The sequence below is a fragment of the Artibeus jamaicensis genome, unplaced genomic scaffold, assembly GCF_021234435.1.
Source record: "Artibeus jamaicensis isolate MK-2021 breed Jamaican fruit bat unplaced genomic scaffold, CSHL_Jam_final scaffold_847, whole genome shotgun sequence".
In the NCBI taxonomy this organism is placed as follows: Eukaryota; Metazoa; Chordata; class Mammalia; order Chiroptera; family Phyllostomidae; genus Artibeus; species Artibeus jamaicensis.
In genome coordinates, this window is record NW_026522057.1 from 14,555,014 (window position 1) to 14,579,715 (window position 24,702).

At 55.4% G+C, this 24,702-nt stretch overlaps 1 protein-coding gene across 2 annotated transcripts; it reads left to right on the top strand.

Moving 5' to 3' along the window:
• The first annotated feature begins 262 nt into the window (after positions 1 to 262).
• Positions 263 to 15,931, top strand: AHDC1 (AT-hook DNA binding motif containing 1). 2 transcript variants are annotated; one of them, XR_005083088.2, is made up of 3 exons: positions 319 to 5,155; positions 8,798 to 8,901; positions 15,297 to 15,931. XR_005083088.2 is itself a non-coding variant. In XM_037149321.2 (2 exons), the coding sequence occupies exon 1, from the start codon at positions 319 to 321 to the stop codon at positions 5,110 to 5,112; it is 4,794 nt and encodes a 1,597-aa protein (XP_037005216.2). In that variant the 5' UTR covers positions 263 to 318; the 3' UTR covers positions 5,113 to 5,155; positions 15,297 to 15,931. The 2 variants fall into 2 exon arrangements, 1 of the variants encoding a protein (XP_037005216.2); XM_037149321.2 differs by lacking the exon at positions 8,798 to 8,901 and having other exon boundaries at positions 263 to 5,155.
• Positions 15,932 to 24,702: the final 8,771 nt, after the last annotated feature.

The following is a 24,702-nucleotide window of genomic DNA, read 5'->3' on the forward strand; positions in this document are numbered from 1 at the left end:
TCTTGTTCCCTGCCTCTGAGCAGATAGCCAGGGTCTAAAACTGGGTGAGCTGTCAATAAGCAGAACTGGGGCCTGTGAGGGGTTTATGGTGCATGTGGTCGTTTGGGAAAAGCTGGGGGTCAACAAGTGGATTGGACTTGGGGAGGGGACTTAAGAGAGGGGTGCAGGGGCTCACTGAGGATGTGCGAAGCTTATGAGGACTTCAGCATTCAGTGAGAGATCTCCTGCCTGTCCTGCCCATTAGGTCCTGGTCCCGGCTTCTCGCACCCTCATGTCAGCCCTGGCCCCGCCCGGCGGCCCTCGGAGGACAAGGTCAGGATGCGTGTGAAGCCCCAGGGCCTGGTGGTGACTTCCAGTGCTGTGTGCAGTTCTCCTGACTACCTCCGGGAGCCCAAGTACTATCCCAGCGGCCCCCCTACCCCCCGGCCCTTGCTTCCCACCCGGCCCCCTGCCAGCCCACCTGACAAGGCCTTCACCCACACCTTCTCCGAGAACCCGCGCCCACCCCCACGCCGGGACCCCAGCACCCGGCGCCCACCAGTCCTTGCCAAGGGGGACAGCCCGCTGCCTCCTCGGACAGCCCATCCAGTCTCACAGGCCCACTGCCCCACATCTGCTGAAGACGGCAGCAGCTCCCGACGTCTCTGGGACAACGGGCGGGTGAACCTGCGTCCAGTGGTGCAGCTGATTGACATCATGAAGGACCTGACTCGGCTCTCTCAGGACCTACAGCACAGCGGTGTGCACCTGGACTGTGGTGGGCTCCGGCTTAGCCGCCCACCCGCTCCGCCCCCTGGTGACCTGCAGTATAGCTTTTTCTCCTCCCCCAGTCTAGCCAACAGCATCCGAAGCCCTGAGGAGCGGGCCACCCCCCACGCCAAGTCTGAGCGGCCCAGCCACCCCCTCTACGAGCCTGAGCCTGAGCCCAGGGACAGTCCTCAGCCCAGCCAAGGCCATAGTCCCACAGCCACAGCCTCAGCCACTGGTCTGCCCCCAGAGCCTGAGCCAGACGGTCCTGATTACTCAGAACTCGCTGACGCCGACATCCTTAGTGAGCTGGCCTCTCTTACTTGCCCTGAGGCCCAGCTGCTGGAGGCCCAGGCCCTTGAGCCACCATCTCCTGAGCCAGAGCCTCAGCTCCTGGACCCCCAGCCCCGCTTCCTGGACCCACAGGCACTGGAGCCACTTGGGGAAGCTTTGGAGCTGCCGCCCCTGCAACCTCTTGCTGATCCTCTGGGGCTGCCAAGCCTGGCTCTTCAGGCCCTAGATACCTTGCCTGACTCCCTGGAGTCACAGCTGCTTGACCCTCAGGGACTTGACCCCCTGCCCAAATTGCTTGATGTCCCTGGCCGTCATCTGGAGCCTCAGCAGCCCCTAGGGCCCTGCCCACTCGCCGAGCCCTTGCGCCTGGACTTGTGCTCACCCCATGGCCCCCCTGGGCCGGAGGGTCTCCCCAAGTACGCCTTGCGGCGCACTGATAGGCCAAAGATTCTGTGTCGCCGGCGAAAAGCCGGTCGGGGGCGTAAGGCAGACACTGGACCTGAGGGCCGATTGCTGCCCCTACCTATGCCCACAGGGCTGGCAGCCGCCCTGGCTGAGCCTCCACCACCACCGCCTCCACCTCCTCCTCCTGCCCTGCCAGGCCCGGGCCCAGTCCCAGAGCTGGAGCCAGAATCTTCCCAGACCCCAGTGGTTCCTACTCGCAAAAGCAAGTGCCGGGGTGTGCGGCGCATGGTGGTGAAGATGGCCAAGATCCCTGTATCACTGGGACGGCGGAACAAGACCACGTACAAGGTGTCGTCCTTGAGCAGTAGCCTGAGCGTGGAGGGCAAGGAGCTGGGCTTGCGTGTATCTGCAGAGCCCACCCCACTGCTGAAGATGAAGAACAATGGACGGAACGTGGTGGTGGTCTTCCCACCTGGCGAGATGCCTATTATTCTCAAACGGAAGCGTGGCCGCCCTCCTAAGAACCTGCTGCTGGGTCCCGGCAAGCCCAAGGAGCCAGCTGTAGTGGCGGCCGAGGCAGCCACTGTGGCAGCGGCCGCCATGGCCGTACCGGAAGTGAAGAAACGGCGGCGGCGGAAGCAGAAACTGGCATCTCCCCAACCCTCCTACGCAGCAGACGCCAATGACAGCAAGGCTGAGTACTCTGACGTCCTCGCCAAGCTGGCCTTCCTGAACCGCCAGAGCCAGTGTGCTGGGCGCTGCTCACCGCCCCGCTGCTGGACACCCAGTGAGCCTGAGTCAGTGCACCAGGCACCCGATACCCAGAGCATCTCCCACTTCCTGCACCGTGTGCAGGGCTTCCGGCGGCGTGGTGGCAAAGCAGGCGGTTTCGGCGGCCGGGGTGGGGGCCATGCGGCCAAAGCAGCCCGATGCTCCTTCAGTGACTTCTTTGAGGGCATTGGCAAGAAAAAGAAGGTGGTGGCGGTGGCGGCTGCTGGGGTAGGGGGCCCTGGCCTCACCGAGTTGGGGCATCCCCGCAAACGGGGCCGGGGAGAGGTAGACGCCTTGACTGGGAAGCCCAAGCGTAAGAGGCGGTCCCGGAAGAATGGGACTCTGTTCCCAGAGCAGGTGCCCAGTGGACCAGGCTTTGGAGAGGCAGGCGCCGAGTGGCCTGGGGACAAGGGTGGTGGCTGGGCCCCTCATCATGGGCACCCAGGCGGGCAAGCTGGCCGAAACTGTGGGTTCCAGGGAACTGAGGCCCGCGCCTTTGCCTCCACTGGGCTAGAGAGTGGGGCTTCAGGCCGTGGCAGCTACTACAGCACGGGCACAACTGCTGGCCAGACTGAGCTCAGCCAGGAGCGCCAAAACCTTTTCACTGGCTATTTTCGCTCCCTGCTTGATTCGGATGACTCCTCTGACCTCTTGGACTTCGCCCTTTCAGCCTCTCGCCCTGAGTCCCGCAAGGCATCGGGCACTTATGCAGGGCCCCCTACCAGTGCCCTGCCTGCCCAACGGGGCCTGGCCACCTTCCCTAGCCGGGGAGCCAAGGCCAGCCCAGTGGCAGTGGGCAGCAGTGGGGCGGGGGCAGACCCCTCCTTCCAGTCTGTCCTGCCCGCTCGCCAGACCTTCCCACCGGGTCGGGCAACGAGCTATGGGATAACCCCAGCCACTTCAGACTGCCGGGCAGCTGAGACCTTCCCGAAGCTGGCTCCCCCCGCTTCAGCTGTGGCCCGTTCACCTACCACCCACCCTCCTGCCAACACCTACACCCCACAGTATAGTGGCTATGGGGCTGGACAGAGTGTATTCGCCCCCGCAAAACCCTTTACGGGCCAGGACTGTGCTAATAGCAAGGATTGTAGCTTTGCCTATGGCAGCGGCAACAGCCTGCCTGCCTCACCCAGCAGCGCCCACAGTGCTGGCTATGCCCCACCGCCTACCGGTGGCCCTTGCCTGCCACCAGGCAAGGCCTCTTTCTTCAACAGCTCTGAGGGGGCTGCCTTCTCTGGTTCAGCCCCCACCCCCCTGCGCTGTGACAGCCGGGCCAGCACCGTCTCGCCTGGTGGCTACATGGTACCCAAGGGCACCACAGCCTCTGCCGCCTCTGCTGCTTCCTCCTCCTCTTCCTCCTTCCAGCCCTCACCTGAGAACTGTCGGCAGTTTGTGGGGGCGTCTCAGTGGCCTTTCCGGCAGGGCTACGGAGGCCTGGACTGGGCCTCAGAAGCCTTCAGTCAGCTCTACAATCCCGGTTTCGACTGCCATGTCAGCGAGCCCAACGTGATCCTGGACATCTCCAACTACACACCACAGAAGGTGAAGCAGCAGACGGCCGTGTCCGAGACCTTCTCGGAGTCGTCCTCCGACAGCACCCAGTTCAACCAGCCAGTCGGGGGCGGTTTTAGGCGTGCCAACAGTGAGGCCTCCAGCAGTGAGGGCCAGTCGAGCCTGTCCAGCCTGGAGAAACTCATGATGGACTGGAATGAAGCATCGTCTGCCCCCGGCTACAACTGGAACCAGAGCGTCCTTTTCCAGAGTAGCTCCAAGCCAGGCCGTGGACGGCGGAAGAAGGTCGACCTGTTTGAGGCCTCGCATCTGGGCTTCCCCTCGTCCGCCTCAGCCACTGCCTCAGGCTACCCGTCCAAACGGAGCACAGGGCCCCGGCAGCCACGGGGGGGACGGGGCGGTGGGGCCTGCTCAGCCAAGAAGGAACGGGGCGGCGCAGCAGCCAAAGCCAAGTTCATCCCCAAGCCACAGCCGGTCAACCCACTATTCCAGGACAGTCCAGACCTTGGCCTGGACTACTACAGTGGGGACAGCAGCATGTCACCACTGCCCTCACAGTCGAGGGCCTTTGGTGTGGGTGAGCGAGACCCCTGTGACTTCATGGGGCCCTACTCCATGAACCCGTCCACGCCCTCTGATGGTACCTTTGGCCAAGGTTTCCATTGTGACTCGCCCAGCCTGGGTGCCCCTGAACTGGATGGCAAGCATTTCCCACCACTGGCCCACCCGCCCACAGTGTTTGATGCTGGCCTGCAGAAGGCATATTCACCCACCTGCTCACCCACACTGGGCTTCAAGGAAGAACTGCGGCCGCCACCCACAAAACTGGCTGCCTGTGAGTCCCTCAAGCACGGGCTCCAGGGGGCCAGCCTGGGCCATGCAGCTGCAGCCCAGGCTCACCTGAGCTGCCGGGACCTGCCGCTGGGCCAGCCCCACTATGATTCCCCCAGCTGCAAGGGCACGGCATATTGGTACCCACCTGGCTCAGCTGCGCGTAGTCCACCCTATGAAGGCAAGGTGGGTACAGGGCTGCTAGCTGACTTCCTGGGCAGGACGGAGGCTGCATGCCTCAGTGCCCCACACCTGGCTAGCCCACCAGCCACGCCCAAGGCCGACAAGGAGCCACTGGAGATGGGCCGGCCACCTGGCCCTCCTCGTGGCCCTGCTGCAGCCACTGCTGGCTATGGCTGCCCGCTCCTTAGTGACTTGACCCTGTCCCCTGTGCCGAGGGACTCGCTGCTGCCCCTGCAGGATACTGCCTACAGGTATCCTGGCTTTATGCCACAGGCACATCCCGGCCTGGGTGGGGGCCCCAAGAGCGGCTTCCTGGGGCCCATGGCGGAACCTCATCCTGAGGACACATTCACCGTCACCTCCCTGTAGTGCCAACTGAAGTGCCGACTGGACCTCGAGGTTTTGTTCCTGGGTGAGTCTGGGGATGTGGGTGCAGTGGGAAGAGACCTGGGGCGGGGTGGGGAGAATAGTGACGAGCAGGAAGGATTTAAGGACAGGATTAAGGACCTGAAGAAAATAAGGAGTTGGGATTCAGGAAGGAGTCTGGGATTATATATTGGGGACAGTTTTATGGAGAGGGGTTGCTTGGGCCGGGAACCCAGCCCGGGGCTCAGATGTTACTGGAATGGCTGGAGAACCACAGACTGGGTGGTCTCATCTAGTTTGGTTCATCAAGCACGCATTTCCCTCATTCACGCTAAGTCCCGGACAGCACCACCCAAGTCCCCAGATTCCGGAAACAGTCACCACTTGACCTTATGTGAAGGAAGACGTTCGAATCGCTCTGTGAAGGAGGAAGCAGGTTGTGTAATTGCCATCCAGGGTACCAACCGTGACAGGCTCCTTCATTTCCTCAGGAGCTTCGTTTAGTTTAGGATGAAGTCTGGCAAGAAGAGCCAGGCTAAAGGTAGGGCCAGTACGTCTGGTCATATACTCTGCAAGGCTTTACAGAACACCCAGAGTACCCTTTCCTGGTCTCCCACAGCACCCGCAAAGGCTGTTTCTCAACACCTTTGGCCAGAGGTAGGCTCAGTGTGGTCGGGAATGTGGGGTAAGGACCTAGAAGTAGAGAAGGGGCCCTGGGATCCCGCTGTGGCCGTGTCAGTGGGTCTGTCCCCAGGCAGGATGTGTCCTGCCTGGAAAAGCCAGTCCCTTTCCTGAAGCCAAATGCTTTTCTAAGAGTTAAGTTAACTATTGCTAGATACTCAGATGTTTTTATTAGGCACTGTGATCTCAGTAGTTAGGGTCACAGTTTTTTAATATTCTCAAGGTTTTGTGCTTTAGAAAAAAGGGAAAACAAAAGAGGGGGAAATGCCCCCAAAATAGTAAAAGTGGAGAAGGTCGGAAAAATCATTTTCTTGACGAACAACCTGCTCCAGAAAGGCCCCTCAGGCCCCGCTGTTGTCCAACAGGCCTGTCAGAGAATTGGCCTGGGTGTGGTGGGTGTCGCTGGAGTGGCTGGGGGCCCAGAGCCCCTCACTCTTCGCATCTGCTGCCACCACAGCCTCCTGGGAGTGGCTCTTCCTGGAGAGGGAGCAGCAGGGCTCCTGGAAAGCCCCGTTTGGGTCTGAGGAGGCCATTCAAGGCCAGGGTGACTCAGGGTCCTAAAGTCATGTCAGCGGAAGCCACTTACCCGCTCTCCACCCGATCTCGGCTCCCCTGGTGCCTGATTTGGGCTCCTTGGGAGTCAGAAGGCCTAGAGAAGGGCCATTCCCCAATTGGCCATCGACTTGTTCTATGCCCTTGACCAAGCTCCTATTCTCCCTCCCCTGACTCTGGCCTCTGTTTCCCCATTTGTTCAAGGAAACAGACTTTGATCATCTCTTAGGCTCTTGCAACTCTGCATGACATAGACAATGGACCAAAGGGGTATTTTCTTGGAGTGGGGGGGCAGTGTTGGCAGTATATTTTTTCTCCTGATAAAGCCAGGCCAAGATTAAAATGGCCTTCCATTCCCTGCACATCTCACTGCAAGCAGTAGAGCCACAGATTCAAAGCAGGCCAGGGGGAAGCTGCTTAGGGTTTAAAATGTCAAACTCTTGATCCTTCTCACTGGAGGGGAGATGTCTCATGGATAATCAGAAATGTGAAATAATCCGAAAGCCGTTCCTCCCGCCTCTGGGTGGGAGAAGACACAGGTGTGGGGGCTGGGTGTTCGGGCAGGTCACAGCTCAGTGAGATGCATAATGGAACGTCAGTGAGGCCTGAACACAGGAGGAACTGGGACACCATCCAGCCCCACATTCTGGCCCTGCTTCCTGCTCAAAGCTGAGAGTCAACAGCACTCTCCTCAAACCAAAGCATTCGGATGTTCCAGAGACATCTGTCCAGTACCCAGTGTATGCCTGGCATGGGGTGGGGGCACCACAGTGAATACCACAAATGAGGTTCTGGTCCTCAGGGGGCTTCCATTTTGGAGGGAAAGATAGTAACCAGAAGGACACGATGCCTTTGGCAGAGATCACCATAAGAAGGACTGCAAGGAGAAGAGCTAGGAGCCCATGAGGCTGTAGCAGGCTGGCCAGATCCTGAAGCTTATGCTTCACAGATGAGGGAGAGGGAAAAACATGCTGGGTAGAGGGAACAGCTGTGGGGAAAGGCCCGCGGCAGGAAGGAGCCCCGCTTCAAAGGCAGCAACACTGAGTGAGGAGGTGAGGCAGGCAGGGCCAGAATCACACAGGGCATTCGCAGGGTTTTGAATTTTATTCTAAGACAAGTAGGGAACCGCTGCGGTTCGCCCTCAGCTGGAATATGCCAAGGGTCACGGTGGAGCAGGGCAAGTGGTGGAGGAGGGGGACCAGCTGCAGGAGTCCAGGCAGGCGCCGGTGGTGGCTTGGACCAAGACGGTGGTAGGGCTGTCTCCCTTCTTTAAGGTGGCACACCAGGTCCCTCACCTAGGACAGCCCATCAGTGCCAGGCATCAGTTAAAATCATTGTGGAATTGAGGAAGATTTGGGGACGTAGGGAAGTAGAATGGTGAGGAAGAAGAGTTAGCGGAGAGAGTGTCACTGTCGATGCAGGGCCTAAGCAGAGAGGACAGTGACATGCTCATTCACCAGCAGACAGTGAGCACTGATGTCGGGCACTGGAGAAGCAGTCCTTCAGCTCAGCCTCAAGTCTTGAGCCCCTCCCTGCCCACCCCAGTGCCAGACACAGAGAGACAAAGCAGCTATGGCCCCTGTTCTCAGAGGTGAGCATCTATCGCAGGAAGCTAAAACAAGTACACGAAGAACCTGAAAACACCTGGTGGAATGTGGCAGGTGCCCAGAGGCCAGGAGAAACAAAGCTTGTACACCGGGAAGATGGGTGTTGAGGTCAGAAGTAATCTGTCTCTCTGCCTCCGTGGTAAGAAAAGGAGATGCTCTTTGCGCCCGGTCCTCTGGGAGGGGAGCCCCCATCCCCAGTCGGAGTTGAGGAAACAGGTGCAGCTATGAACCTTGCCCTAGGGGATCCAGTCAGTAAGATGTGGAGCCAGCATTCGAACCCAGTACTGTTGGGTTTCTCATGTCCCCTGCCACACTGCTCCCTGTCCATGCCCCTGCCAGTTCCCCACCCACAAAATGACGGATTGGTTGGATGTTCCCTATAACTGTTTCTGGGTCTGACATTTTAAATGGATTTTGAGGTTCTGTGGAAGAAGCTGCATTTGAGCTTGACCTTGAAGAACAGGCAGGATTTGGACACTCAAGAATGGGGGAAGGGCATTCCAGGCAGAGGGAACTGGACAAGGACAGGTCACAGCCCAGTGGGAATTAAAAGAGGGTTAAAAAGCTCAGAGGAGTTGGAATGGGGAATGTGGAACCAGACTGGTCTGGTAGCTGAGCTAATAGGACAGAGAAAGAAAGGGGTAGAGGTGGGGGAGCACCTGAGCCCAGGCAAACATCTTCTCTAGTCCCTGAGATGGAAAGCAGAGCCAGGCAGGCTGGCCCCACGTTGGGCCCTCATGGCTGAAGATGGGCCCTTGCAGGCCCTAGGCAGAGGGTGGGAGGGTAGGGAGGTCCCTCCAAGGCGTTCAGAAATCTCAAGTCCCCCTCTCCTCTCTGTTCCTTCTCAGGCCTGGACCTGATGCCAAGAGAAATGTCACAGGTCCTCCAAGGTTACACCCGCTGGGGCCTGACCAGAACAGGAAGCAGTTTCCAAGGCCACCATCCAGCCAGGGTCAGCAGGCATGCCCGGACCTGGGCCAGGCCCCCACTGCTCTGGGCTTTGTCTCTTCTGTCTTAAAACTTCAAGAGGTCACTTGATCTTGCCTCTGGCTCTGAGCAAGAGGCCGTCACGTCAGGGGTCAGCCAGTCCTGCCCTGCCTCTTCTGGGCTCCTCAGTCCCCGAGGCTGTCCTCCCTCCAGTTCTGTCTCGCCTCTCACAGCCATTTTCAGGCCAGGCCTTCTTGCTCTGAGCCCTCATTTCCTGGAAATCTAATCTCCCCCGTGAACATGCCCTTTCACGCTCCTTCTCTCCCACATCCCTGTAGCCCTGGAAGAAGAACCCAAGGGAGCAAAGCCCTGAAACTGAGGGCCTCGGGGGGTGGGCTGAGAGCATGCCTGGGGTGCAGATAGGCCTCTGTGCAGAGTCTGATTCCATCTCATACCAGCTGTGTGACCTGGTGAGTCACATCACCTTGCTGCCTTAAGACAATTAAGTGAGGTGACTGTGAAGCATTTAGCCCAGTGGCTAGCACGTAGTAAGCGTGTAATCAGTAGCTGGTAAATGGAGAGCTAAAGTCTCCCCTCTGACCCAGTCTGTGTAAGTCACGCACGCCTGACCCTTTCCTGCTTACTCAGGACACTGTAGTCAGGCCTCCCTCAACCTGCTCAACTTGCTTCTTCCTAAGAAGGATCTTGTATCTAGTGTAGATTTGGGGCTTTTGGGGGGAGATGAAATGCCAACTAGGTCTTTGCCTTAACAACTAAGGCTGAGTCCTCCCTGGACGGAGTGGGGCAGAGACAAGGTAACTTACAGGCCCCTACCCCAGAGGGCCTGAAGCCTAAGGCACATCAGGACCCAGGTCAGCCAGAAACCCTGTCCACACTTATCCACACCAGTCCTCTCTCTCAGTGCAGATGATCTGCAAAAGATTTCCTGCGACTTTGTAACAGGTCATGATTTTTCCCCTGGCAGATTTGCCACCTTTGTCACCATAACTTTTGCTGCCACAGTGCCCTCTGTTCGTGCTGGAGGGCAGGAGGAAGTAGGTTAATTCTGTATTCAGTGCACATGAACCAGCCAGCTTTCTGGGCCAGGCATTGCAGCTAGTGCTGAGGGTACCACGGAACAAGACAAGCAGTGTGTCCTGCCCTCATGGAGTTTGCAGCCTGTAAATAGGTGTTCATTAAAAGCCTCCAAGTAAATAAAGCCTTTTAAAAACATTTTTAAGGCCCTGGCTGGTGTGGCTCAGTGGATTGAGTGCCTCCTGCAAACCAAAAGGTTGTCGGTTTGACTCTCAGTCAGGGCACATGCCTGGATTACAGGCCAGGTCCTCAGTTGGGACGTGTGGAAGGCAGCCAATCACTCTTTCTCTCACACATTGGATGTTTCTCTTTCTCTCTTCTCTCTTTCTCCCTCCCTTGGCCTCTCTCTAAAACTAAATAAAATCTTTAAAAACCGTTTTTTAAAAAGCCTCCATAGGAGCATCACCGTCCAGGGGAGGACCCGAAACTCTCCCACCAGAAATGCCAGGGACCCCACACTCTTGAACCATGGGCAGAGCAGGCAGCAAGGATTTCCTGGGGACAGAAAATGCATCTGAACAAATTGGAGGCTTCAGAAGCTGTGCCAGCTCAGCCACCTGGGTCAGAGCGCCCAGTGCCTTGCAGGTCTCCGCCTCAGTACCTGTCTCCTCTGCCTGAGTCCCTTCCCCCACCCACCCACTGTAGCCACCAAAATGCTTGTTCTTCAGGGCATGGTGTCTGGGCCCCCAAGGTATTTACTGGATGAATTGATTAAAACACATTTGCTCCTATGACTTCATTGCTTAACACCTTTTGATTACATCTTCCCCTCTCCAATCTCCTTCCGAACAAAATAAAGCCCAACTTCCTAGGCTGGAATTACGGGTATTCAAGACTTCTTTTTCGACCCTGACCTCTCTCACACCCTCCCTTTCCAGCTTTGGACTGGGAGGGGCTGGGGCTTTCCCCGCTGTGCCCTGTGCCTTTGCTTTAGCTGTTCCCTGGTCTGGGCTTCCCTTTCCTACTCACTATCCATCTCCCACCTACCAACTCCTTTCTTACACTCAGACATCACCTCCTCCAAGAAGCATTCCAGGATCCTTCCCAGGTCCATTTAATGTACAAACATTTATGCATCCATGACAGGGGATTCCTTCTTGGGAATGTCCTCCCCCGACCTCCAGCTCCTTTGGGCTGGTCACTCATCTCTGTGTAATGTCCCCATCTCCTTCCCCAGTGTTTCATCGGACCTGGGACATCTCAGGGTCAGGGTGTTTTTTGTTTGTTTTTTGTTTTCTCCTTGAGTCAAAGAACAGCACGTAGACTAGGGGGAATTGTGAGAGGAGAGGGTAAGTGTTGGGGAGTGGGTAGAAGATGATTTTTCTTACTTCTGCTCATCAGACACGCTCCTAAAAGTGGAGCAGGGCTGACTGGGCTTTTGGAGGAGTCCAGGAGAGAGACACACAGCCACCCAGGCAGAGAAACGCGGCATGGAAGGGCCAGGAAGGACCCTCGGGGCTCTCCCAGTTCCACTGTTCGTGCTCTTTCCTCGGCCTCCACTTCATTTCTACACATACCCGTACCCGTCAGTAACACCTGTCGGCACAGGTACCTCCTGTGCGGAGGCCGGAGAGGTGTGGGCTAATGGGTAACCCTCCTCCTGGGCTGGTGAGAAGTATGAGGCTCCGAGAGGTGGGAGACAGACACCAGGTCACACAGCTTGATGGGTGACCTTTGGTGTGAAACCTCTGGGCCCATAGCATCCCTGTGTGCCCAGCAGTGAAGGAGGTGGAAGCTCCTGAGGCGGGAATGAATGGGAAGGCTAGAGTTTAAAAAGCACCTGCCTGGTAGACGCAGATTTTGAAAAATATCCCTGGAGTGGGGAGGGGAGCCACACCCTGCCCATTCCCAACTAGGAGCCTCATCCTTTGGTGCATCTCCACCTCTCAGGTGTGATCTGGACCCCAAGGGAATCAGTGTCCTCTCCGCATCTGATGGGCTCACTGGCCTGACTTTGCCTGAAAGTGTCGGAGGGGTGGTCTGGCCTTTGGGCAGCTTCAGTTTGTCTCTGACTACTTTGCCTGAAGATCTCTCCCATTACCTTCATCCCCTTACTTTACGGAGAAACCAAAGGTAGGAAAGGGAAAGAACTTGTCCAGGCCTCACAGCAAATCAGTCTTCGTCCCTATGTATTCTCTCAGCCTTCCGTTCTGCTGCCTTGTTCCATGTCCAGGCCCCCTTCTGGGGGGCAGTGACTCGAAGGTGGGGGTTAGACCTCAGCTTCAGTGATTGCAGTTAGTGGGCGTGAAGATGTCTCTGTTGGTTGCTGAAATGAACGTGGGAAATAAAATGCTCCTTTTGCAGTGAGAGCAGTGTTCTCTGGACAACCTGATTGTATACCATCTGCAGCACTTTTGAGTCCCACTCGACTATCCCTCTGTGCCCCCCAGCGCCACCCCCACTGACAGGCAGAGCTCATTCAATGCCCTGGCACCCCAGACAGTAAAACCGCTGGAGCACAGGGACTCGGCAGCATGCGACTCTGCAGTTGTGTATTATGGAGGCATTAAAAGGTTAAGTCTCGTGAACAATGACTGGTGTCCTGGGGCACCAAGTGCGTGCTGGTGTTGGGGATACAGGGGTGCCACACACAGGTCTCTGCTCTGGAGGAGCAAGGAAGGGGATGACAAGTGCATCGGTAGCTATGGTAACAGGGTGGTCTAAGGAGGCATCCGGGAGGTATGCCCGGCCTGAGCTGGACCCTAACACCCCGATTTGATTTAGACTGGTCTTTGCTGTCCTCACTGTCGTGCAGTTAGCGCATGTTCTCTACCCCAGCACGTGCAGAACACTGTGCCCAGCAATGGGTAGAAGAGCCACAGCCCCTCCCGCCAAGGCTAGGCCAGGTGCCCCTCTGTGCTCCCTGAGCCCCTAGCGCTTCCCTTGGCACAGTCCCCATCTCCCTGCATTGAAATTTCCTGGTCTGGGTTCCACTTTGTTTCATTCTCTGCTCAGTGAGCCCCTCAAGGGCAGGGCCTAGCAGTTCTCTGCTTTGCCCCCAGTGCCCAGCCCTGGGCTACCTGGCATGTCAGCCTGAGTTCCATTTTGTGGAGAACTGACCCTGGTGAGGTCAGGGTTCTGCATAGCCGTAGCTCTGTCCACTCCCCCTGGCTCAGGAACCTCTGGATCTGATTCTCTCCCCATCCCCCATCATCCCCCAGATTCTGGCCAACTCATGAAAGCTGGGGAGGGTGGTGGGAGGAGGAAGGTGAGACAGGGATGGCTTAGCAAAGGGTGAGAAAGCCTCCCTGCTGCCTGGCCACCGGCACCATGGGAATGGTTCTGGCAGGAGCTGCCTGCTGGGCTGAGATCACCATGGAGACCTGGCTTGGAGAGGGTCACTGGCAGTGGCTAAGGGCTGAGAGGGGGTGGGGGTGACAGGGATTTGTGAGGAGGCTCCCAGCCTGCCCTGGGGCCCTTAGGGGGAGCAGGAAAGGCTGGGGTTTGGTAGAATTCACTTGCTAAGTGGTTTGAAGCCGCCCATTTTAAGTCTCCCACTTACTTGTCTCCCCAACACATTATACCTGTCACCCCAAAAGGAGGTTCCTTAGCTTAGCAGCTGTTCTTAAACTGTAATAAAACTGTCCTACAGATAGGTGCCTCCAGCCCTCCAGCTGAACCTGTCCCCCCCACGTCCCATAGTCCTGACCCCAATAAATACTTTGCTTATCTCTGCAGCTGTTCCTGTTTATCACTCTACCTTCGGAGAACTGACATCTATCCCAACTTCACCCCCTGCCCCAAGAGTTGCTCTTCTACCAATCACCCCAGTTGCGATAGAGCTGTCGCCCTAATGGGCACACCTCTGACCTCTAGGGCTAATGTTCCAAACTCCCCTCACCTGCAGGAGACCTGACAGCTTAACAGATGCAGCTCCCACCCTCTCCCTCACACCTCTGCCTGCCACCCGGGCTGAGACAGCTGGGTCGGGTGCTGTCCCCACCTTCCAGAAACCCACCTGGGTCCCCAGGCCTTGGGGGAGTACTGCAAGTACAGCCTCAGGACGAAAGTCGTCCCTGGGGCTGACCGCCCAGCAGACAGCGGCAGAGGCTGAGCAGAATGTAAATGCGGCCCTCTTGCAAAGGGGAGCCAAGGGAGGAAAGGCTTTCCGCGACTGCCAGTGCCTGCAGGGGTGGGGGCTGGGGGGCTGCCTTGCTGAAGAATCCTAGAAGGTGGTTTTAGTGCCCCTGTCTTGCCCCTGAATTCTGGTGGGATGGTCACTTGCCAGGTGTGGGAGGCATGAATTTCAGGGCTGAGAGGAAGACAGAACTCTGAAAAGGGTCAAGCTAATGACTGGAGGTCTTGAGAATGACCAAGCCCATTCTTGTCCTTCCAGGTACCTTCCTTCTCATCCCAGCAAATCTGGGGTCTGGATAGGGAACTGAGGTCCCCAGGGCCCCTGCAAATATAACTCTACCTTCCAGGGGAAGGGGATACTTCAGACTTTCAGTGTTGGATGATTCTAGGGAGTAGGGACTTGGGAGACTCTGAGCCTCAGGAAGGCAGGGGGTGCAGCCAAACACAGATGGTATTGTGTTGGGCAGTTTCTTTATTCCTCCATTCAGGCAGACTTCCTCCTCACCTCTCCTCTCTAAGGAACAGAATGGCATTGGTGGGGGCTGGGGAAAGAGGGTTGGATTTAGAAGAATTAAAGCTGCAATTCATACCTGTGCTGTGCTAAGGCTCCCATCTTCTATATTACATTGTTCCTCAGAACAGCCTAGGTTGGAGGAATTGTTACATGAGGAAACCCAGGCTTGGAGAGCCTAGCTGGCCCAGGCCCTGCAAAAATAATGAGTAGTAATTAGTGTCATTTATTATTCATTTATGTACCAGGCTCAATCTGCCCTAAACCACTGAATTCTCCCAACAGCCCTTTGGAACAGTTCTGGTCTCCCCTTTTTACAGATGAGTATACTGAGGCTCACAGAGATTCTCTGACTTGCTCAAGGTCATAGAGCTGTTAAATGCTGGTGCTAGCTTTTGAACTTAGCTGTGTCTGACTCTAGAGTTCAAGTTCTTGACAAATTGCACAACCCAGAACCCTAGCTCCTTGCCAGGCACATCCTTTACCTCTCAGTGGGGTGGGTGTTGGACCACACACTGATTTTACAGAGAGGAAATCTGAGCTCAGAGAAAGCCAGAAGCAGTTCAGAGACTCATGGGGGACTGTTTTGGAGTTTATGGGAGAAGGAACAATGGGGTCAGCTTCTCCCAGAATCCTGGTAGGAACTGGGTGGGGTCCCACTCTTAACCTCTCTGTTCTCAGAACTCAGTGTCTGCCTGCCACTGACTTCTGCCTCTTCTCTTTGTGTTTCTTTGCAGCTTTCAGAAAACCAACGCCAAGACCCCTCCCAGCGTCCACATCGTCCTCTGGCAGGAGCGCCTGCCCCTCTGCCTCCCTCCCCACCTGCACCCCCCTGCAGCCCCCATCTCCCCCTCACCCCTCCCTGCCCATCTCCTCCACGCAGAAGCCCAAGGTGAGCCCTTTCTGCACAAAACCAGCAATTGTAAATACTTTTTAAAAATGTACAAAACTTAAAAACAAAACACAGTTTTAGAAAAAGACAAAAAAAAAGAGAGAGCGAGCGAGAGAGCGAGCGTGTGCAAGAGGTTGCAAGCGGGGCCTCGAGGTGTCCAGAGCCCAGCAAGTATGCACTGAGAAATTTATCTACAGGTCGTTTGACAAAAATGAACAATATCCTATTTATTGTATATACTGTTTTATTATAAATCGTGGATTGTATATTGCATTCTGTAAACCTGCTGTGGTCCCGTGGTGTGCAAATTCGCATGGTGGGGGGGAGGGAAAAGAACCTCTTGCGGGAGCTTTTTTTTTTCCTTTATTTTTCACTCTTTTGGGTTTTCTCTTCTGTTGTTGTTGTTGTTTTCTGTTGGCAGGACACACCCAAAGATCCAAGTTTGTATTAAAATGCAATGAAAAAAAAAGAAAAAAAACACACACACACGTTGTGTCTTGTGAAAGGGGGTGAGTGAGGGTGGATGGAATGGAAGGGGCGCACCAGGGTTTCATCACAGCCCCTGGGTCCCCAGAGGAGTTGAAATACTGACATGTGTTCCTTCCCTTTGAGTTTTCCCTTTTGCCTGAGACCTGAGTCACCTTCACAACGGGCCCTCCACCCCAATGCCTCCAGGCCCTGGTTTCCCTGCCTCTGGCTCCCAGCCTGCCCCCTAGGGGCTACCTGGTCCCTGATTTCTTTCTGTCCCAGGTACAGGGATTCTGCCTCTTAGCTCTTCATTTTGCCTGGGCCCTGGGTCTCCCCTCACTCTGAGACCCTTCTTCTATCCCATATCCTGGTTTCCCTGCTCTGGGTCCTTTTTTAGGTCCCCAGGCCTCTCTAGCCCCTGGACCACCATTCTTTTCAAAGTCCTGGGATGGTTGCCTCCAGGAACGCTGTTCTGCCCCAAGTCCTAGTCTCCGCTCCCTGAGGAACCCCAGTAGGAGTCAAGTCCGGTGTCCCGTACTTCTCTAGACCAGCTACCTCTGTTCACTCTAGATCTCGGGCCTCCAAGTCTAGCCCCCTAGTTTGTGGTTCGTCTCCCCAGCCTCTGTGTCCTCCAGTTCTACTTTGGTTCAGGGACACCTGTCTGAGATACTCCACCCTAAGCCCAACAACTCTTGTGGGACACAAGCCCTTTTCCACAAGGACTGGATTGATCCCCTGTCTGTGTGTCTCCCTTTGCCCCAGAGCCTGTTGTCAGGCCTCCATTTTGCCCCAACACACCTTTCTCTGCTTTCCCCTTTCCATCCTAAGCCCCAAGTGCTGGGTCTGGGTTTCCTCCCAGCTTTCGTAAACTTTGGAAATCCAAAGACAACTCAACCCTGTGCCTATTTCTGGTGGACCCTGAATGACTGAGCTGTTTCCCACTCCCTGACCTCGGGGAACTAACTCTTGGCTGCTTGACTAAGTAATACCCACCTCGAGCTGCCTGGTCTTTAGTAAGCAGCTTTGCCTGCAGATCCACTGTATGTTAAAACTCCATCCAGCATAGGTTCTCTATGTCCTTCCCTGCTGAGGCTCAGGGAGACCCCAAGGGTCAGCTCAACACAGCCTGCTCCTCCTGACCCAGCCAGCAAGGTCCAGGCCTTGGGAGAGTCAAAGGAACCCCCCCTCTGAGAGGGAGACAGACCACCCTTTCTGGGCACCACTGTCTTTTCGAAAGAGGAGGCTAGAGGATTCAGATAGAGGCAAGTAACAAAACCTTACCCCGTGTTGGATGTAAAGGCTCATCCACCCAACCAAGGCCTCTCCACGAATCCCCAAGCATCAGATGAAGACAGTTCTCACCCTCCAGCATGGTGAGAGCAAAGACATCAACATGAGTATCAAGCTGACAATCCAGTATGGTGCTGGAAATGGGGAAAGGGAGCAGTAGAACTCCGTGAAGGTTGGGGAGGGGGGTTTGTTCCCGCAGAAGGGAAGAGCATGGTCAAAGGCCCGGAGATGTGAGAGGTGGCAGGGGTGGAAGCCACACATAGTTAGGTCTGTTTGAAGTAGACACTGTGTTTCAGGGGTAGAGCAGGAGCTTTGGCAAGGTCTGGGGCAGGGAGGAGGCTGGTTGGAGGGGGTGGGTGGCACCTCAAGAACCACTGTGGGGGCGGGCGAGAAGCTTGTTTTCAGCCCCAAGAATCTCCTGCACTGCAGAGAGAAAATGTTCAGCGGTTGCCGAAGAGACTTGGGGAGGCTCTCCAGGTGAGGCAGTCTGCGTAAAGAGGGATGCCAGGGTGGGGGGTGGGGGGCGGCGGAGCTGAGGGCTCCACTTGAGATGGAGGACAGTGAAGAGTAGCTTGTCAGAATTGGAGTGAGGGTGGGGAGGGGAGACCCATGACAGAAATGGAGGATTGTAGCCCAGCAAGGGGGCTCATTAGCGTGAGGGCTTTTTGTAAGGGAGATGGGAATTCACTATAAAGAGAGGGGCAGCGCGAGAGGAGGGATGGGAACCCAGAGAAAGGCTTACAGCTCCTGGATGGGTGGGAGGCAGGCTTGGTGAGGACAATTGGGGTTCCCTGAAAGGAGGGGTCTGGGAGAGAATGTTGGCTCAGGGAGGGGAGGGTTCTGTGGCTTAGTAAGGGATAAGAGGGCCAAGATGCATTTTGGAGAACACACTTGGGAGATCTGTCAGGGCCAAGGGCCTAGCCTTTGAGTGGGGGGATGGGCAGCAGAGACCCTGCCAGGTGGGTGGAGAAGGAATGGGTGGTACTCTTATGTGATCTGTACTTACCACAGGCCCACACCTGATCCCAGAATGTATCAAGGCCACATGGCTCCCAGATACCTGGATTTTGCCACCACATATTAAAATACTGCCAGAGGTATTTATTCCTCAAAAGGATTGTTGAATCCTTGGCCTATGTGGCTCAGTCGGTTGAAGCATCATCCTGTAACCCAATAGGTTGAGGGTTCGATTCCTGGTCAGGGCACATACCCAGGTTACAGGTTCATTCCCCAGTCTGGGTGCCGGTGATCCTGGTCGGGTGCATACAGGAGGCAGCCGATCAACACTCCTCTCTCAGGTGGGTGTTTCTCTCCCTCTCTTCCTTGTTCTCTCTAAAAGCAATGGAAATATGCCTTTGGATGAGATTTTTTTTTAATCCTTTACAATAGCCAAGAGTTGGAAGCAACTTAGGTGCCCATCAGTAAATGAATGGATCAAAAAATTGTGGTACATATACACAATGGAATTCTATGCAGCAGAGAGAAAGAAGGAGCTACTACTACCTTTTGCAACAACATGGATGGAACTGGAAAGCATTATGCTGAGTGAAATAGGCCAGGTGCCGAAAGACAAATACCATATGATCTCACCTTTAACAGGAAGCTAAACAACAAACAAGCAAGCAGAAAAAAAAAAAAAACAAAGACACTGAAATAGAGAACAAGGGGACAGTGACCAGAGGGGAGAGGGAAGGGAAGTTAGGGGGAAAAGGGGGAGGGATTTGGAGGAACAAATAGGAAGGACACAGGGATGAGAATTAAGGGGGGTGGAAATGGGAGGAAGGTGGGGAGCAAGGGGCGGGGGAGGCTGGGATGGGAGAAAGAGACAAAAAACTGTACTTGAAAAATAACTAAATAAAATTAATTTTAAAAAAAACTAAAAAAAAAAAAAAAAATCCTGAGGGCAGAGGAAGATTCACCTCATTTACAAATGAAAAGACAGCTTCAGGGACTTGTGCAGGATCAGAGGGGCAGTGACAGAAGTAGGCTGGCCCAGAACCTGACCCTGAGCCCTTGCTCTTCCTAATGTTTTAAAGAGAAAAAGTTCTAATAAAATTCATCAAAACCTGATTTTTTCTATAACAAACATTTAAATTATTGAAATAAAAATAGAAAATAATTATAATGCTATGTACCAGATACTGTTCTAAACACTTTACATACATAAACGTGCATGGAGTCATCCTGCCTCCACAGAAGTCCTGTGAAGCTATGTCATAATGATCACTGTCCCCATTTTCCAGACAGGAAACCAAGGGCAGGGAGAGGATTTACAAAGACCACTCAGTACACAGTCACATCAGGGCTTAAACCTGAGCACCAGACAGAAGTTCAGGAGTCTGCTTTCCACTCCACGTCATCCCTGGTATGAACACCTGTGTCTACATTTCCAGCTTACCCATCTAGATCAGTGCCTCCCAAACTAGAGATTCTGATTTTATTGAGCTGGGTGGGGCCTTTGCATCAGAATTTTTGAAAGCTCTCCAGGTGGTTCTGTGCAGCCGAAGTTGAGAACCTCTAATCTAGCTATTGTGCTGAGTGTTTGCACACAAGCAGGCACCTGTGTGCACACACCTATGTTTAAGGTGTCCTGGGTGTGTATCAGATGCCTTCTTGTGTGTACACTATGGCATGCATTTGTGTTTTTCACTCTGAGTGGCTGTAAATTACTGTGGATTCTGAGTGACACTAAACACATTCATTTAACAAATATTTCTTAAGCACTTGCAGGATTCCAGGTACTTGTCCCAGGCAGGCGGGGATGCAACAGTAAAGAGAGATCGGGTTCATGCCTTTGACTGTATAGGCTGATGGAATTGACCAAGTGGTCCTCCATCTTACCCTGTGTGTAGCCCAGGTTTGGAGTCCCTCAGAGAGCGTGAGGGGTGAATGGCCGACTGGGAGAGCTTAGGAAAGTGGGACTTGCTGGTACATGGTGGACCTTCTGGTCCTGCTTGCAAACTGTTTGAGCCAGGGAGATCCAGGGCATGCTTCTGGGTTTGAACCAGTATATGGGAAACTTGGGGGGGGGGGGCGGGGGGCTATGTGCAAGGTAGTCACCAGCCCAGAACAGCACACAGATGGTGGCACATGCATGCATATACACACATACACAACCAGCTGCTGCAAGGAAGAGGCTGCATTCCATCCAGCCCCAGGGCACAGACCTGCAGGGCTGGAGAACTGTGAGTATGTGGAGGAGGACGCAGCACAGCTGGGGCTGGAAACTAGAGTGGGGAGGGGGAGACAGAAGAGGCCAGGGACCCACATCTTGATCTCTGGTCTGTTTCAGCAGTTTTAGACCTGGTGCTTTGGGTCTCTGTGAGTCTGGGTCCTCCCCTCTCTAATGTCCTGATCTTGGCATCTTCGTGTCTCTTTCCTGGGTCTTGGACTCTTAAGGCTCATCACATGACTCTGGGTCACTAGCTCTCCAGCCTACTTGGCTTCTATTCCCTCCAAGACTGTCTCTGCCTCCATGTCTGCCTCTGTCTCTGTGTCCTTCCTTGTCCTTGCCAGGTGGGGGGAGGGGGCCCAGTGCTTGGGGAGCAGGTGTCAGCTTGCTCAGGCAGCAGGGAGTGAAGCTGAGGAGGGCGCAGAGCCAGCAGCCCCTGGACACACAGCCACACTCCAGGACACACACTCGGGGCACTCACAGGAACGTGTAATGACATGGCGAGTTGGGTTCTCAAGGAGCCACAGGGACATACACATGGATAGACACACAGTGCAATATGCAGCTCTGCCCAGACACACACGAGAATGCCTGCCAGGGAGAGTCACATGCAGATACCAAGGAATTGTGAACACACACACACACACACATAAATGCTCATCCAGGTACAGGCATACCTGGGGCATTCAACCAGAGGAAACCCAAGGCCATGGGCATGCAAGCTGAGACACACACACATACACACACCTTATACAGGCACAAAGATAGCACAGACAACTGCACATTCAGGAATGAGGAGGCACAAACATGAGCACAGGCAGGCAAATACCCTCAAGGACAACAGAGATGGGTACACTAAGGGACACACCTGGGCACGGTCTGAACCTCCTCAGGTACATCCCTGCTCCTGGAGGCTCACTCTGGAACACCTGGGGGACACGCCCACAGGCCTCGGGGGTGGAGAGGGAGAGAGAGGCCCCAGCACACCGGTCGCCCCCAGATACCCGCGGGTGCCCCAAGTGTGCATGCCTGTGCGTGCGTGCCCGCCAGTGCGTGTCGCCACCTGTGGGAGGAGAGGTGCGCACTGCGCCCCGGGGCGGCCCTGATGTGAGGCGCGGGGGAGCGGTTGCCATGGCGCGTGGAGTGGGGCCGCATACTAATGGTGCGGTCAGGGGCGCTGCCCCCCTGCCGCCTGACTGCCTCCTCCCACTGCTTCCTCCAACAACTCCGAAGTCACCGGGGCCGCAGCTGGTCTCATACATCCCACTCAGAGTGCCTGAGCCCATTGCAGAGGGCCTGGGGGTGGTCGGAGGCCTGCAGGGCTGCGGAACCCTCGCCTCCCTGGCAGCCCACAGAATAAGCTCAGGCCCGGCTGGGTTGAGAGCCTGGGGCGCTGCAGGGCTGCCCAACCTAAACACAGGCACCCCCAGAGCACAGCGGTCGAGAGCACAGGTGCTGCTTTGGAAATGCGCGTGGCTATCCTGGGAGGGGAAAATAAAGGGGAAACTTAACACTTTTGTTGCCAGCCGGCCCTCCGGTCTGTCTGCCCTGGGCTAGGCTGGGGAGGAGCAGAGGACTTGACCAATCGCTAATACTACCCACATCCCTCTCTCCCCTCCACATCCCTCTCTCTCTAGCTGCTTCCAGCATCTCTCCAGTACAGGGGAGGGGGCATCAGCTACCATCACTTCAGTTCTGCTGTAGTCTGATTGGTGGGGTGGAGGTGAGGAGAAGTGCACTGAGGACTAAGGGGAGGAGGACAGTAGCACCAGAAGGGTTAACACCTCCCCATACCTTGACCCCAGTCCCAGAGCCCCACTTTCACTGCAGCCATGACTGCCCACCCCCTCAGCCCCACTGTTTTCGCTGGCATGGAGGGGAGTAGCAGTACCCTGGTGTGGGGGGAATCAGCAGAGAGTTTGCAGGTAGAGACAGTGGGAGGGGGACCTTATGGGGGGGAGCCAGGCGGTTGCCTAGCAACCCCACAGCTGTCTGTTGACCTAGAAGAAGCTGCGCCTTCTTGACACAGCTGGTGTTTACATGTAACTGAGGATCTGGCTTAGCGCTTGCTTGGAGGAAAGCTGAGGCAGGGCCCTGGTGGCAGCCTGGCCCCAGACCCAGCTGTGGTGGGCTCCGTGCCTGCCTGCCCTCTGCTTCAGCTCCTGCCTCAAGTCCAATAGGAGAGAGTGGGAGGGCAACTCTCAGAGCTGGAAGCTTTAGTGCTGGAGAAAGTTCACGTACACACACACAGAGACACAACCCAAGGCCTTCATCACTGCAATGGCGGGACACTAAGCAAGGATGGGGGGGGGGGGAATGCCCAGCTTGTGCACAGATTTCAGCCCATAGACCTCGACAGCATTCACAGGGGCTCACGGACATCTGGACCCACAAAAATCAAACTGACTTAGGTACACACATGCAGGCACAGAGATGCCCGTCCACATAATGATACTCAGGCAGACAGACTCACAAATACAGCAATCAAGTGATCGAAACCTCCACACAGACACACCCACAAACCTCTGGATACAGAGGACACACAGGCACTAATAGCCTGATAGAGACACACACTCAAACACACTGACGCACAGAAACACCCACATGTTAGTGCCATCAGCTCTCACACGAACACTCCTCATTACGGCTAGTTTGCAGGTCTGCGTGGTGAAAGGGAGAAACCCAGACCGACACACAGTCACCGCACACGCACAGAAAAACACGCAACGCTCCAAACTTTCATTGATTGTCCATAATGCTCAAGGCAGGCAGTGCTGACGCCACTGACATTGGCAGAGACACGCCCAGGAGCCTGACACGTGAAGAGGTCCCTGAAAGACCATGGGCCCTGACACGTCCCACCACACCCACACACATACCCGTAACAAACACATGCCGACCTAGGGTGTGGGCAGAGCTGAAACTCCTCCCTGCCCACAAGCTCTGAGAGGCAGCAGATGTGCCTTGGGGTCAGAGAGCTCCAGTGGCCCCAGGAGCAGTGCCAGATGAGCCGGTACAGCCTGGGCTGTACCCCTGACTGTCAGTTCCATGGAGGAAATAGCACCAACTCTTTTTCTAGGAGTCCCCAGACTGAGGAGGAAGATACAGCCCATGCCCAGGAGCCCCCTCTCTGAGGCTCTGTCCTCCAGAGTCCCTGGACTGGCAGAAGAGGCACTGCGCAGACAAGCCCCAGGCCGGTGGAGGCCATATCTCGCTCCCTGGCAGCACAGCACACCACAGACAGACACACTAGCATGCCACGGCTCCTGGGGGCAGCTTGAGGGCTTCCTGACAGAGGTGAGCCTGGGGCCTGGCTCTGGAGCCCAGAAGGAAAGGGGGAGGGAATGTGCCGAGGAGGGCCTCCTTCTCTTTACCCCACACCCTGCCCCTCATCCAGCAGTTCCTCCTCCCACCAGGGCCCAAGGGGCCTGCTGGGGCCCCACAGCCCATCAGCCCAAGCAGTGAACAGGAGGAGGAGAGGGATATTTTTAGCTTCTCTGCCACTGACATTTCGCAGCAGGCGACCTGGGGTGAAGCTGAGTGAGTGCTGAAGGCTGGGAGAAGCCGACAGCGCCTTTCCGCCCCCATGCACATTGCACGTGCACGCACAACTGTGCACGCACACAGCCACATCCCCAACGCTCCCAATGCCCACGTAGTGGCACAGCTTCAGGTCCACAGTCTCACACTTAGATTCACACCCATCTGTGCACACCCTTGGTTCACATGCCACTTATGCCTAAAACCTCACACACCCAGACACACAGATGTGTCCATTCACATACCAAGATACATGTACACACTATACACACACACACACACACACACACACACACATTCCCACACCTAAGTAAGCATGCACACACTCTTTCACTCATTCCAGGAATGTGATTCAGTGCCTACTGTGTTAGCACTATTCTAAACACTAAAGATACTGTGAGCAAAATAAAAATTCCACCCCTTAAAGAGTTTACATTCTGGCGGGGGAGGTTTGACAATAAATAAAAAATAAATAAACAAAGAATCACGCATATAAGCCAATCCCCCAAAATATACAACCATATGTTTAAACAGCTCCCTAACACTCACTGCCCCACAAATACAACTGCACACACAACCCACAGTCAGGATTCATAGAGACTTTTACTATGTACCTCAAAACCATCACAGATGTGCCCTGGCTGGTGTGGCTCAGTGGACTGAGTGCCGGCCTGTGAACCAGAGGGTCGCTGGTTTGATTCCCAATCAGGGCACATGCCTGGGTTGTGGGTCAGGTCCTCAGCAGGGGGCCTGGGAGAGGCAACCACACACTGATGTTTTT